Source organism: Aquila chrysaetos, chromosome 18 (assembly GCF_900496995.4).
Source record: "Aquila chrysaetos chrysaetos chromosome 18, bAquChr1.4, whole genome shotgun sequence".
Classification (NCBI taxonomy): Eukaryota; Metazoa; Chordata; class Aves; order Accipitriformes; family Accipitridae; genus Aquila; species Aquila chrysaetos.
In genome coordinates, this window is record NC_044021.1 from 26076257 (window position 1) to 26091031 (window position 14775).

At 41.0% G+C, this 14775-nt stretch overlaps 1 protein-coding gene across 6 annotated transcripts in view; it reads right to left on the reverse strand.

The window, feature by feature from the left end:
• Window positions 1–14154, reverse strand: part of LOC115353022 (collagen alpha-1(XV) chain-like) — a 161280-nt gene extending 147126 nt beyond the window's left edge. For all 6 annotated transcript variants that reach the window (XM_030041939.1, XM_030041934.1, XM_030041937.1 and 3 more), the window contains exons 1-2: window positions 13946–14154; window positions 13738–13820 (exon numbers count right to left, since the gene is read on the reverse strand). In XM_030041939.1, coding sequence (XP_029897799.1) covers window positions 13738–13820; window positions 13946–13956 — 94 coding nt within the window. In that variant the 5' untranslated portion in view covers window positions 13957–14154. The remainder of the gene's footprint in view (window positions 1–13737; window positions 13821–13945) is intronic.
• Between the last annotated feature and the right edge of the window lie 621 nt (window positions 14155–14775).

A 14775-nucleotide genomic window follows, 5' to 3' on the forward strand; every position in this document is an offset into this window, starting at 1 on the left:
TGCCCAAAGGCCTCCCTTCCTGTAAGTCGTTTAATACTACTGTAGTTGCTGTGATAGGGTCTGTCTGAAGCAGAGTACAACAGCTGCGGAGAAGGATGGACCACAGAGTTTGTGGTCAGTATGGTATGCCTGACCACGAGCCCCTGAAAGGACAGAGAACAAGAATGCGCTTAACATTTCAAAAATCCTTCACCTCCGCCCCTAAGAAGGGAGGACGAGCGCCTTGTTTACTTAGCTTCATGATCAGCAGGGCCATGAGGAAAGAGGAAAAGTCATAGGGTTAGCGTAACATATTCCTGTGTTCTGCTCCAAGTTTTCTTCTGCCAAAAGCATTTTACGGAACTTCAAAACAAAACAAAATGAGAAAGGGAAGTGGAAAGGGAAAGGGAAAAGGGAGAGGGAAGAACAGAGAAGGGGAAGGAGGAAAGGAAAAAGGGAAGAGGGAAAAGATAAGAAGGAGAAGGGAAAAGGGAAGAGGGAAAAGGAAAGGGGTACATTCTTTGACCCACCTTTAGACAAATATGTATCCCATAGAGCTGCTAAGTAAGTATTTATTCAACGCACACACTGTAAATACTCAGGGGTGTCTGCGTTAACTCCTAGTTGGAGCAGCACTCTTTTCCCACTGGTTATGTCTTTTCTCAGAAATAAAAAGCAACTTTGATCAACATAGAAAAAATCAGTTTTCTGAAGGGTAATATTTCAAGAGAAATGATGAAAACCTCCTTGTTGAACCATTCAAAGCTGGGGTGGGCAAAGCAGTTACAGAGTTGCCACAGTTCTGTTCTATCATTTGAAACTCTGTAAGAGAAGTGTAAAAAGGAGGTACAATACTTCAGGTCACCAGTGATTTGTTTATTTTTCCACTGAGAATGCATCCTTTAAATTTTAAGCATGTTCAGATTTATATTGAACACCATGCCCACTCACCCCCCCATTCATCATACATCTGGGCCGGGAAATTGCCATGCAGTACTTATTTGTCAGAGTCGCATCTCAGGATAGATATGTGTTTCAATGTAGGTGCATCGGAAAAAAAACCACAGCAAGAAATATACATGTAGAATCAAGGTCTTGATTATAATATAAGGCCACATACACTAATATATCATATATTATAGAACTCTAATCAAAAATTCAAAACTCTTTCAGATTGGTGTTTTTACATTAATACCATTTCACTACAATAACTGACAGGTTATTTTGATCAAGAGCCAGATTTTTTCAGCTGAGAAAACTTGCATGTGTCGTATACCTTTCCTGTTATTACATCTGAAAAAAAACCCTAAAGACAGAAAAAAAAAAAAAAAAAATCAGGCCATGTGTGTTAAACCACATTCACAACTACCCTGAAAAGGATGAAATGTTTGCTTGTTTTTTACAGTGAATGGCAGGAAAGGGTTAGATTCACACATACATGCTCACAAGCACCGCAAAATGGCAGTACTACTGTGGAGCATTCATTGTAGATGAGTGGTTTCTCCTACCGAGTCAAGAGCTATGTTGGTTTGGCAAAGTGTTGAAACAGATAGAACTGGAACAGCTTGTGAAAAGCTGAAGACTAAGAAAAGCTAACACTTTGGCCCTCTGAGAATAAAAAAGAATCCTATTCACAGAAGTGATGCAGTGTATTAAGTTAGTATGTAGTTAACCAAAGTGGAATGGCAGAAATAAAGATCCATACTGTGGAGAGACACTGTTCCCTCACACCTCATTCTGTGATGCAGCCAATGGACTGGCAAGGAGGATTATTGAGCCTGATCAATGGATACTTTGATATTAGGAATTCCAAATACGAGAGAATTCCTAGAAAAGCCTTAGGTTTTGCATAATTTTACACTCATTTTCTTCACCATTACATACTTTGCTTTGTAGACCACCATATACACGTTGCTGCCTAGTAATTAAACAAGCTACTGGTACATTTGTTTTGGTTGTCCACAAAAGCCCTCTGCCTCTTGAAGATATACCTTCTAATGAAACATAACAGCACTGAGCCAGAAGTATTCTGTGGGACAGAAAGAAACACAGGGACAAACAGCAACAACTCTAAATAACGTATTTCAAGAAACAATGTACGCTGCAATGTATGCTTAAGTATGACAGCTGTTAGTTATCAAATTAAGACATCAAATGTATTATGATGCAGTATATGCATATAATGGTGGGGGAAAAAGGACTTGATACCCACTATCATCTGTTCAGTTTCTTTGGTACCATCAAGGAAGAGAGAATAATAGATCTAGAAAAGCTACATAGTTGCTCTCCCACCCCAAACAGATCTGCTCTTTCTAGGTGCCTGTTTTTCCCATGAGCATGGCTCATGGCTCAGCAAGTCTTAAAATTTTTGCAGGGATCACTTTTAATTATGGGACTGCATTCTACCTGAGATGTTCAGGTAAGTCTGCTGTCAGGTAGTTATTTGCATTAACAGGCACTTCCAGTTTGGTTTGTTTAGCTTCAGTGAGGTAGTTCTGGCTTCTTACAAGGCAATTTTGAGCTTCTCTTGGTCTTCCACCATTGCTCCCCGGGACAAAACTGGTGTCTCTTACTTTGTATCCTATAAAAATCATGTAGCATTTTCTAGTTAAACAGCTTACCTAAGTAGAACACTATATAATGACAGTCTGAGAAAATAATATTTCCTAAACAGAAACTGAATGCACATAACAGATATGCTCTGAAGTTTCAATGACACTTTGTTGAAAAACCAAGTGGAAAATACTTGGAGCAAATTGTCCTCCACAATCTTCTTTCCTTGGGGGAAGTGGTAAGCGCTTCTTTTTCAGGTATTTATTACTTGTATACATACACATTTGGATACATAAACAAAGATACTATTGTCAGATTGACAGCCTTTAGGTCTTCTGCAGTATTCTTGCCACAAAACTGATGACGGACTTCTCTGAGCTAAGAGTGCTATTTGCCTTCTGTCTGCCCATATTGCACATATTCCACTGTCACTTGCAAAATAATGTAATCCAAATGGCTTACTCTAAGCTTCATCTTTCTCAGGCAAACAAAGCACTTTTAGGACCTTTGATTCTGAGATCTACACATAAAGTTTTGGGGAGCTGTGCCTTATGCACTAGGAGAGTGCCGTCCGCACGTACATTTCAGTCTGGACTCAGAAATGTCCGTGGTCTGTCAGTTTTGATTGCATTTGTTGAGTTCTAAATCTGGCTGTCTTAGTTGTCAGAGTATTTCGTCTTAGATACCACTCACAATTTTGTCTCACATGGAAGACTCAGTTCTCTGTCACTTCAGAAATTTGACTGTTTGGTCACTGAAAGAAAGAAAGAAAACAAAGCTCTAAAAATAAAGTGTATCTTCTTATGCATATAGTGACTCGTTGCAGCTTGTAGAAGCCTATGTTTGCAAGAGGATAATGCAGCTGAACTTCAGGTTTTTACACTACCATGTACTGTAACATTAAGCTCCAGGTCCCTACACTGATATGAATAGGTACGCACACAGAAATCCAGAAGTCTAGCTCGGTCCTTTGTTCTGAATAGCACAGAAGAGCCAGTCTTGGTAACTCTTATTTAGATACATAACTCAATAATTAACCAGATTATTAACCCATTAAAACCAGAATGCCACTCAGCCATTCTAACCCTTCTGCAAGCATTGATACAATCTTCTTCTATCCAGGTTAGGAAGTGTAACTCTGAACGGGCAGGCAGCTACACGGGTAAATAACTGGTTGGATGTCTGGGCTCAGAGGGTAGTGATTAATGGGTCATTCCCTGCCTTGAGGTAACAGGCGGACCACAGGAGTCTGCTCTGGGTTCTGTCCTGTTTAACGTCTTTACCAGTGACTTGAGAAGGCAATGCAGTGGACTCATGAAATTTGGAGGTGACACTGGGGGGTGGAGGTTGGGAGAAGGGGCAATTGATGAGCTATGGGGCAGGGCTGCCATCTAGAGGGACCTAGAAAGGCCAAAGGAATGGGACAACAGGAATCTTGTAAAATTCAACAAGGATAAATGTAAAATCCCGCACCGGTCAAGGAAGAACTCTTATACAGGCTGAGCAACAGTTCTGGGGAAAAGGACACGGGGGTCCTGGTAGACAGCATGCTCAACATGAGCCAGCAAAGCCCACCAACAGCATTGTTGGCTGTAATGACAGGAGCACAGCCAGCAGCGGGAGGGCAAAGATGATTCCCCTTTCCTTGACACTCATTGGACCACATGTAGAATACTGCATCTGGTTTTGGGACCCCAGTAAAAGAAAGACATTGATCAACTGGAGCAGATTCAGCAGACTGCTGCTCTAAGGCAGACATTCCAAACCTTTATTTACTTCAGCTGCCCTTTGCTGGACTTGTCCAGTATGTCCATGTCTCTCCTAAACTGGGAAGCCCAGAGCTGGACACAGTACTCCAGATGTGGCCTCACCACTGGGAGGAAGGGAAGGATCACTTCCCTCCTCCTGCTTTCTATGCTTTTCCAAACACAGCCTGGGGTCCTCCTGGCCTTCTTTGTCACAGGGTACATTGCCGGTTCATGATAAGCTTGTCCACAAAAACCTCCAAGTCCTTTTCAGCAAGGCTGCTTTCCAGCCAGTCCTACCCCAGCTTGTACTAGGTTAATCCTCACCAGGTGCAGGACTTGGTATTTTCCTTTGCTGAACTTCAGGACGTTTCCATCGATACATTTTTCCAGCCTGTCAAGGTCTCTCTGAATGGCAGCACAACCATCCCATGTATCAACTACTTCTCCCGGTTTTTGTGTCATCTGCAAACTTACTGAGGGTGCAGTCTATCACATTATCCATGTTGTTAATGAAGATGTTAAAAAGTGTTGGTCTCAGTACACACCACAGGGTACACTGGCATCCAGCTGGATTTCATACTGCTGATTATACCCCTTCAAGTACATATAGTTCAGACAATTGTCAATCCACCTCACTGTCCACTGTCCACTTATCTAGTCCATACTTCATGAGTTTATCAATGTGGATGTTACAGGAGACAGCATTGAAAGCCTTGCACAAGTCAAGACCACAAATATCAACTGTCTTCCCTCACCCACTGAGCTTGTCATTCCATTGCAAAAAGCTATTGAGGTTCTTGGGCACGATTTTCCCCTTCACAAATATGTGCTGACTACTCCTAATCACCTTCTTCTTACTGGCTCTGGGAATGGATTCCATGATTATCTGCTCCTGCACCTTCCCAGGGACTGAGGTGAGCTGATCAGCCTGCAGTTCCCCAGATCCTGCTCCTTGCCCTTCTTGATATTAGGAATGATATTGGCTTCCTTCTCATCCTCAGGAACTCTCCTGATCACCAGGATCTTCCAAAGATAATCAAGAGTCCTATCTCAATGACATCAGCCAGCTTGATGAGCCCTCATAGACACATCCCATCAGGTCCCATGGACTTGCGTATGTCCATCTGGTTTCAATGTTCCCTCACTCAGTCCTCCTCGATGGAAGGTAAATATTCATTGCTCCAGACTTTCCCAGTGGGCACAGGGGGTCAGTTTCCTGAAGGGAAGTCCTACCAGTAAAAAGCGAGGCAAAAAAGGCATTGAGTTCTTTGGGTGTTTCCATGCCCCTGTCACCAGGTTCCTCGCCCCATTCAGCAGCAGGTCCACATTTTCTCTAGTCTTCTTTTTGCTGCTGGTACACCCGTAGAAGCCCTTCTTGTTGCTTTTCATGTTGCTTGCTAGATTTAATTCCACATGGGCTTTGGCTTTCCTGACCTCACTACTGTAGTCTCAGACAGTGTCTCTGTGTTTCTGCCATGTCACCTGAGCCTGTTTCCACCTCTTGTATGCTTCCTTCTACTGTTTGAGTTTAGTCATAAGAAATATCACCAGAGATGAATCACAACTTGGATGCCACACTGATTGATGTTCTGAAACTGTTTTGCAGTAAACCCCAGTTATGGGCGATTCAGAATATCCACGCAACACAGCTAGTGCTTATAGGAAACTCTGAAGCATGTCTTGGAGCAATATTCTTTTCTCTCAAGAGTCATCACCTTACTCTTTAGCAGGCAGCACAAAATTAAAATTATTTCTAGGTGGGTTCTGTTCTTGAGTTAGGTAATGTATGTCAGTTGTAAGAAGGGAAGTGGATATAAAATGCAATGAGCAATGACCATGCAATATAATGCAATATAATGTCACTGACCACCAAAAAAAGCAGAGAAAGTCAAAAGCTGTATTCAGATTTCCAAAGAAGCAGAGTCAGACCTCCTGACTATGTATGGAACTGTGATTTCACAGTTCAGAGAAAGATATGCCACAAATAGGACTGGAAGTTAATGCTAACTGAGCAGTTATAAGTTGTGATGGTAGGAACTGATCACAGCAAAAAATGAATTCAGTGGCAGCAGTGGAGGTAGACCTGGAGTCATAAGACCCTGGAGATACCCAAGCATAGGACAAGCTGGTCAAAGCCCATTCTTGTTAATATTCTATTTTCTGTACTGAAGATGAAGCAAAAGACCATAAATGATAGTGCAGTTCAAATTAAAATCTTATCACTGAATCACCATTAACAGCTTCAGGCCTCCATCGATTGAATGTTTGGAATGAAACATGCTTGAATGCCTCCAGAAAACCCTGGTTCCTCGCAGAACCCCTCAGAAAAAACTTGGTTCAGACCCTGGTTCTTCTATGATTGGGCTGTAAGACAGATACTCATTTAAAATACTGCAATTCTTTGGCAGGGCACGTTCAGCCCTGTCTGTTGATTTTTCCAAGGCTTTCTCACTAGAAGGTATTCTGAATAATACATCTGTTGTTTCACACTCCTCATATGCAAATACATTAAAATTAGCATTTGCCCATTTTACTCATTCTTCGAGAGAATTCTACCTGCACTCTACTATCTGCAATGTCTGTGACTTTCCATGTTTGGGAACAGGAGCTACTAGAGACAGGAAGATTACGTGGATGGAATTCACCACAGTCCAAATTGCTGGCTAATCTTGTTGGTTTTTAAACCTGCTGTAATTGTGTGGCTTGGCCAAATGGGAAAAGATTGCTTGGTGACCTAGAAATAGTGGTGGTAAATAGACATCCTCTCTCAAATAGGAAACATTAATGACATCTGAAATAATCAGATTTCACCAAACTGCACAATTTGCTGCCTTTTTAGCCAAGGCACACTCTGTAAATTGGCAAAGCTACTGCATGAATTTGGTCAAATTTGAGATACCACTATGAGAAAAACCAAACCAATCCACAGCTCACACACCAAAGGGGAAGAAATCACAGCCAAAGGGACAGGCAGCCTCCAAAACAAGTATTTGATTTGGAAATCAACATGTTAGAATAAGAAAAAAGTTCTCCGGAACCATTTGAATATCCCAAACAGAAATAGTGCAATCAAATCTTCCCTTTCACTGCTCATTTACTGAAATGGCAGCTTGCAGCTGAAATCTGTATTTGTGTCTGTGTTCACCTGCTTGAACCAAACAAGCCAAGGCTATTCTTATGCACACGGTGTAAATCACTGTATTCTGTTAACTACTCCTAGCCACTTCAAGCAGTATTTCTTGTTCTCTCCAGTCATCCATTCACTTCTGTAGCAAGGAGCGGGTAGTTCAGTACCTAACCGAGATCATGAAGATCAGGCATTGTCCTTAACATGCAAGAAATAAATCACAGATGAAACATTTTAATTAAATTGATGCTTGTTAGCGGGTACTACCAGAAGTACCTGGGACTAGCAGTTTTTACACAGCAGCTGCTGCGTAGGACACAAAGTGAGTAACAGAGCTATAGTATAAGGCTGTGGGAAATCTGTGAGTGGGCATGGCAGTGCCCAAACAGATGTATATGCATTTAAACACTCAGGAGACCACTAGGACTTCTTTCAAGAAATTCCTTGTGTTGCATTGTCTACAGCTGAGCCAGAACAACATAGCATGGAAGTATTTTGGTATGGCCTTTCTCAGCAGAGCAGGTCCTTCAAACACCATTTAGTGGCAAATGCAAGCACAATTGAGATTTTCAGTTCTATTCGGATCATGGAAACAACTGCTTACTGTGGGCTTCCAGTGTGACCAGGACGCCTTCAGAGAGGACATGAAGACAGCCATTATAATGCTATAGCCACCCCAGCTGGTTTTCCCTTCTGAGGCCTCAAAAAAGGCCCCCAAAAATCTTCTCTTTCTTGGTAGAGTAGCTTTGCAACCATGTGTTTATTGTCCAAGAGAATTAGCATGTAGAAGGTATTACACAGAAAACTAATCCATTTAGAAAAGTGACAAAATGGAACAAATTTACTAAATCAAGTTTGTTCTACTGGTATTTTCAATCTCTTCAGCCACTCATACAAATGACCCCGACTGAACCCAACTGATTTTCTATAATAAATTAACTATGTTTTGCATGGAAAGGCATTTTATCAACTATGAAATCAGGCTTAGCTCCACATTAAAAACATGCACAACAGCTGGTAACAGCCTGAAGACACCTCTGAAAGATACACAGTGGCTTCTACAATTTAGGCTCAAGTGCAGTTTGATGATGTCCAAATGCTCAGCCTGGTACAAGAGGATATAGTGCCATCTAAGTTATCTTTACAAAATACTGCACTCCATACAGACCAGCACTACTGCGATTGTGTCCTGTCTTAGGAAAGAATTGACTGAGCCGTCCCTATCACCACATAAGTCAGAGTGATTGTACACATTTCACACTCAAAACACATACAGTAATTACTTGATAGAAACAAGTTTTTAAATGTATGTACAAATTTATTTACACTCATTATGTTGGTTCATTGTGAAGAAAAGTGTGTGAATCACACCAGTTGACCAACAGCCAATGAACGTCAATAATTCAGGATTCCTCCATTAAACTCAGCAGGTCACGAGTGCAAAGTTTATGTCAACAGCCTAATGACAGCCATTCTGTGTACAGAGAGCCAAGGAAAGACACAAATATTTACTTTATGTAAACTGTTACTGAGCATGTTACTTAGGGCTAGAAAGCGCTGTTCAGCTTGGCTAATAATAAAACCCAGATGTCAATAAGAAATTTGTAAAGCTTCTTTTAGAGCACATAAATATAATACAAACTGCAGAACCACATACATTTAAACAATTTTTTTCTATATATTTTTTTAAAGGCATGCGCTGATTTGAATGCCAAGAACTGAAAAACACTAACTGCCTAGGTAGCCTGGAAGAATAAATGTGACTTTTGCGAGAGGCTAGGGCAAGTCATAGGGACGACTCTCTCATTCAGACCTCAACAGGGTTAGCATTCAGATTTTATAGCTTTAGTTCTGTCCACAACCTGAGTACCAGCATGTTCAGGACTATGTTCTGAGCACCTTCTATTCATTAACTTAATTTGTGGTTGAAGATGCAAAGCAACATGGAAAAAACAGCCAGGGTAATCAATGTAAATCAAGATACATTATCAGGTGTAATTAAAGGCCAAGTACATGCACCGCAAGGCAATACCAGATAGAATAAGACAGACTACACTTTTATGTACAGATAGATATATGCTTAATTGTCATTTGAACAAAGGAGAAGTGATGAAGTAATTTATTAAGACACCAACATATCTTTAACCCTCCCACAAAAACCCAAGTAGAATAGGGTACTATATTTGGGCAATTTTCATGAACGCAGGAGAAAAACTGCAAAAGCGCTCCATAGTTCACATGACACTGTGTTTGTGTGAAGAAGAAGAAGGCATATTATTCCTTATCTTTTTGTACATGTGCAATGTTAGCTGCAGAGAAAGGGACTAAAATCTTCCAACAGAGTTAGTAAAAATTCAGAATTCTAACTCACAGGAACTGCTGAGGTTTCAGAACTTCTGTTCAGTTTCACTCTAAAGCAAGATCCAAGTATTTCTTAAGAGTTTTGGTGAAACAATGACCAAATCCCATCAAATTACAGAACGTGCAAGAGACTTTTAAAATTCTGAACGAAATATTTCAATTTTTTTTCACATTCTGTCACAACACATAGCTTGATCTACAAATTACGTAACAGATATCTAACTTCATTTTAACACGCTAAACAGATGTCATTTTGATCAAGAAGGCATTTCAGCTGGCACTGTGAATTAGTAACTCATGATTTTAAATGTAAGGTTTTAAATACTCTGTTTTATTGTCTGTCCCATTTTACAATGAAAGCAGTAGTCAGATATTCTAAATTTGGAAATTAAAACAACACTTCTACTGAAACAAAAGTCCTAACTTCACACAAGTTCACTGAAGCTAAAGTAAAACCCAGAAGTTCTCGAACAATTTCAAAGACTGCCATGTGAATTTCCCCCCCTGCACTTTCCCACCATCCCTTCAGTTTGTTTCCTCCTTCTCTGTAGGAACTGTCCATAATTATATGATTTCCTCAAGAAGAACAAGATTTGGTCAAAACACTTTTTCTGATAGGAAACTGATCAAAATTTTCTAACTTATCTTTCTAATATCTCTCACAAAGACGTTGGCAGAGCTCAAGCCCTCTGCCAGAGGGCTGCCGAGGCTTTCGTTTTTATCTGCACCCTCCAAACCCCCTCCCCAATTTGGTGCTCCCCTGGGGAAAACAAGAAGACAAGGCTACAGCTGCCTAATCACATACCAGTAAGCAAATTCACTAGACCTCACTGAAGCGGTTCTCTTATTGGTGAAGGCAAAGATGACAAACTTTTCTCCTCTATAGTCTCTGAAGGTCACTGTTTTGTCTGCAGGTCTGTAAAAAATAAGTTACTCCGTCCCCATCCCTCAGTGAATAATATAATCCATGAGCCATTTTCTTGACATTATTTAACCAACTCAAGAACATCTCAAGGTACTTTTTTCCTTTTGCATATAGCCTGCACAAGGCTACAGCAGAAGGCACCTGCGCTGTTCCTCTAAAACCATGTTTACTCCTTCCCAGTTCCTCTTACATAAAAAGGAATTTAGAGATATAAATATGTGCTACGGGGAGACAGAGGAGAGGTCAGCCATCAGAAAAGCAGAGCAACAATATTCTATGGGCTGCAGAATCCTGGAAAGCAGTAATCTTAAAGGAGACAGTGACAAAATGGACACTGGACAAAGCGTCAGTTTAGCAGCAAAAGGCCTGAATACCAGAGGGGCAATTCATCTCCCCGTGTCTCCAAACATTTTCATCTTAAATACACAATTTATTTCTGTGCACTCTATTACTAAAAGGAACTGTGGGAAAGGAAAAAGAGGTTATTTCTGCAATAGTTAGACTAAAAGGTTTGAAGTATATACCTCTTCGCTCTTCAGTAGTTACAGGGAGAATTTATATCGTTCATGTATTTGCAGCACTAGCAAGAAAGGAAGATTATTCCTATTTCTAGCCCTCAACACCTGATTTCAGAAGGTGAAAACATTTAAACCAAGCATCAGGAACACATTGCTTATAACATAGTCGACGTGGAATAGAAAGCATGAGATCCCTATGACACCAGGCACTTAAAAATCAGGTGTTAAAAAAAAAAATTAGTAAACTTTTGGGAACAGACAAACGAGTAGGAAAGAGTATTAGGCTAGGACAATCATGCAGGAGCACATTCCCGGAACTGTCTCCAGGTCTCTAGTGGTCTAAGGAGACTTGCCTAACCCCACTTGATCTTCATTCCTGGTAAAGTTAGGAGTCCTTCCAGCAGTAATAAGATTCTGCACAGGAAAAAACTGTCCTGTATCAGTAGGGGTTATCTTTCCTACTTCTGACGTCTGATATGACTTTCAAAGGGTAGGATATTTAAAGAACCAAAGCTTCAGGTAATAGAAACTGGCATAGATCCACCAAAAAAGAAATTGTGTGTCAAAAAAATATTTGTTCTTTTTAACACTGTGCTTGTAGTTTTAATGAGCTTCTGCTTATTAACTTCTACGTGCCAAAATTTGGTTCTCTCCTGTCCAGATGTCACTCACTGCACTGTCCTGGTTTCGGCTGGGAAAGAGTTAATTTTCTTCCTAGTAGCTGGAACAGTGTTGTGTTTTGGATTTAGGATGAGAATAATGTTGATAACACACTGATGTTTTAGTTGTTGCTGAGCGGTACTTAGAGCCAAGGACTTTTCAGCTTCTCACCCCACCCCACCAGCAAGAAGGCTGGAGGGGCACAAGAAGCTGGGAGGGGACACAGCCAGGACAGCTGACCCAAACTGGCCAAAGGGGTATTCCATACCATGTGATGTCATGCTGAACATAAAAAATGGGGGGAGATGGCCAGGGGGTGGTGGCCACTGCTTGGGGACTGGTTGGCCATCGGTCAGCGGGTGGTGAGCAATTGCATTGTGCGTCACTTGTTTTGTATACTCTTTTATCATTATTATTACTATTTTCCCTTCATTTTCTGTCCTGCTGAACTGTCTTCATCTCAAACCAACAAGTTTTACCTTTTTTCCGATTCTCTGCCCCATCCCACTAGGCGGGAGCGTGCGAGCGGCTGTATGGTGCTTAGCTGCCTGCCGGGTTAAACCACCACATGCACTGTCATTCACCAGCTCAAGAAAAAGATTTTCACCTGAGGCAACAGATTTATCTCCATTGTATATGCAATATATTGTATTTCTGCCACTGTTCAGACATACATTAATATTTTCCTCATTCTAATAGCTTGTTCCGGTTTGTTTCCTTCATTAATGATCTGTAATATGGCATTACATATTTCTCATCTCAGCCCATGAGTTTTACTTTTTTTTCCCAATTCTCTCCCCCATCCCACTGGGTGGGCAGGGAGTGAGTGAGCAGCTGCGTGGTGCTTAGCTGCTGGCTGGGGTTAAACCACGACAGCACTTACAGCATTTGTTAGTGATAACTAATTTGTGGCTTTTTCTCCTACTGAAATAACTACCGAGAGCTTTGGCTCTTAGGTGCACCATCTATTCTATGGCAGTGTCAGTTAAAAAGGAAAAAACATTCTGAGTAACATTAAAGTCTTCATGTGCAATATCTACTTCCCTTCAATAATTTCTAATGCTCCTATCACATAGTTATCTAGCAGTCATTTACATAAATTCAGACTATTTTTCATAAGATAGTAAAAAACCTCTTTTTGACATAGGTATCATTGCTCATAATGGAGAAGTAATATACGAAGCAATTTCACTTTCCTCAAAATTACATGTAAACTTTTAAATCAATGTTCTCTCTCTTAAGTTAAATTTGAGGTTATGTCTTCCAGAGATGCTGAGGGATTTGGCTCTGTTACAAGAACATACGATCTGCAAACACAGAAAGACTTTTCACTGAAAGTCCATAAAGGCTAGGCTGGTACAACTAAACATTTAACTCAAGAGATCTGAAAATCACAATTTGCTCAGACACTTACCAGGAGAAATCTCTGCGCACTGGAGCAAGCATCACATCTGTGTCTTTGCACTCACACCGTGCCTGGCACATTCCTGATATCTCCAGAGTGACACATACATCTATCCTAATTGCTTTCTGCTACCTTTCTCTGACGTGATATACCCAAAACCATTCAGTATTCTTCTTTTCTTTGAAGTACTTTCTCTCGATTATTACACTCTGAAGAAATATTGAGAGAGCAGGCATGAGAGGCTGCCTTACAGCTGGGGAACCAACATACTTATTTTCCCTGTTCCAGAATGAATGGCAATTTAAGTTCTTAACTTGCAGCAGCTTCCCTATATGAAATGAAGAACAGTAAGCAGCAGAGAAAATGAAGATCTGAAATGTAGAGTCTCTTTCCATATTAGGAAAGCATATCTTAAAATTAACCCTTACTCAATTTATAGATGTGATTTGGAGAAGTCTTACCTTCTATGATCTGAGCTGCTGAACCAGCATGGATTGACAAGCCAAAGAGCAGTAGCAGCAAGTCCCAGGTCCACCAGGCATGCCTGGAGCAGGTGTGCCAAAAAAAAAAAAAAAAAGTTGGGGTGGAAAAGAATGAGACCAAAGAGTGTAATACAGAAGCACAAGGGGGTAAAAACAAAAAGCAAAATTTAGAAGTGAGAGTTCTTACCATGAGAGCATTTTTTGAAAGTCAGTTGAAAGACCTCGAGTGAGGAAAAAGTTCAGTGCACATGAGTTTTATGCTTATGAAAATAAGAAGTTAATAAAAACTGGAGCCTGCTGTTTCTCCTCCAACGTTCAGACACAAGTGGAACAAAGGCAGCTCTCAGGCTCTCTGTGTGACTCACTGCAACTCAGTGCTCCAGCTCTGAAATCTGACTCCGGGTAGACGTTCCTGTCAGACCGCTGCCGAAGAAAACTTCCTACTTTATTTTTTGATGGACACCCCTTACTGCTGTACATCATCCCAATGTTGTCATTCTTCAGCCTTGTCTTTAACTACTGTGTACCCTGACAGATAGTAGCTGAGCTTCTCCAGCTCCCCCTTTCCCCCCCCGCTCACTCATAACCTCCGCTTACTTATCCAATAAAACAGGACCTCCAACATCCTTCCATCCAGCATTACATAGCCAATGATACGCATTCTTATATGGAATAGGACGTTTCTCTGGCCATTTAACCAAACTTGAACAGAAGCAAGGTTTAAGATATGGGCAGGACAGAGCAGTCACGGTTAAATTGCAACACAGACCTGGGCACCGCCGCCGTACTGTCGTAGGGATTTTCTGTCACCTACAGAGACATTTCGAACCACGTCCTTTCCTCTGACAAATTCTCTAATAATCCCATTTACAAAGATTTACACCCTGCATGCAGATTAAAAGGGTGTATCTACCTCAGCAGCTGTACCTATATGTGTCTGCTATAGAGATCCTGTAGCTAAGCGTTTCAAATAGTTTCCATTAAAAGTGTTATTTCACCCCTCCCTCCTAACTTCAT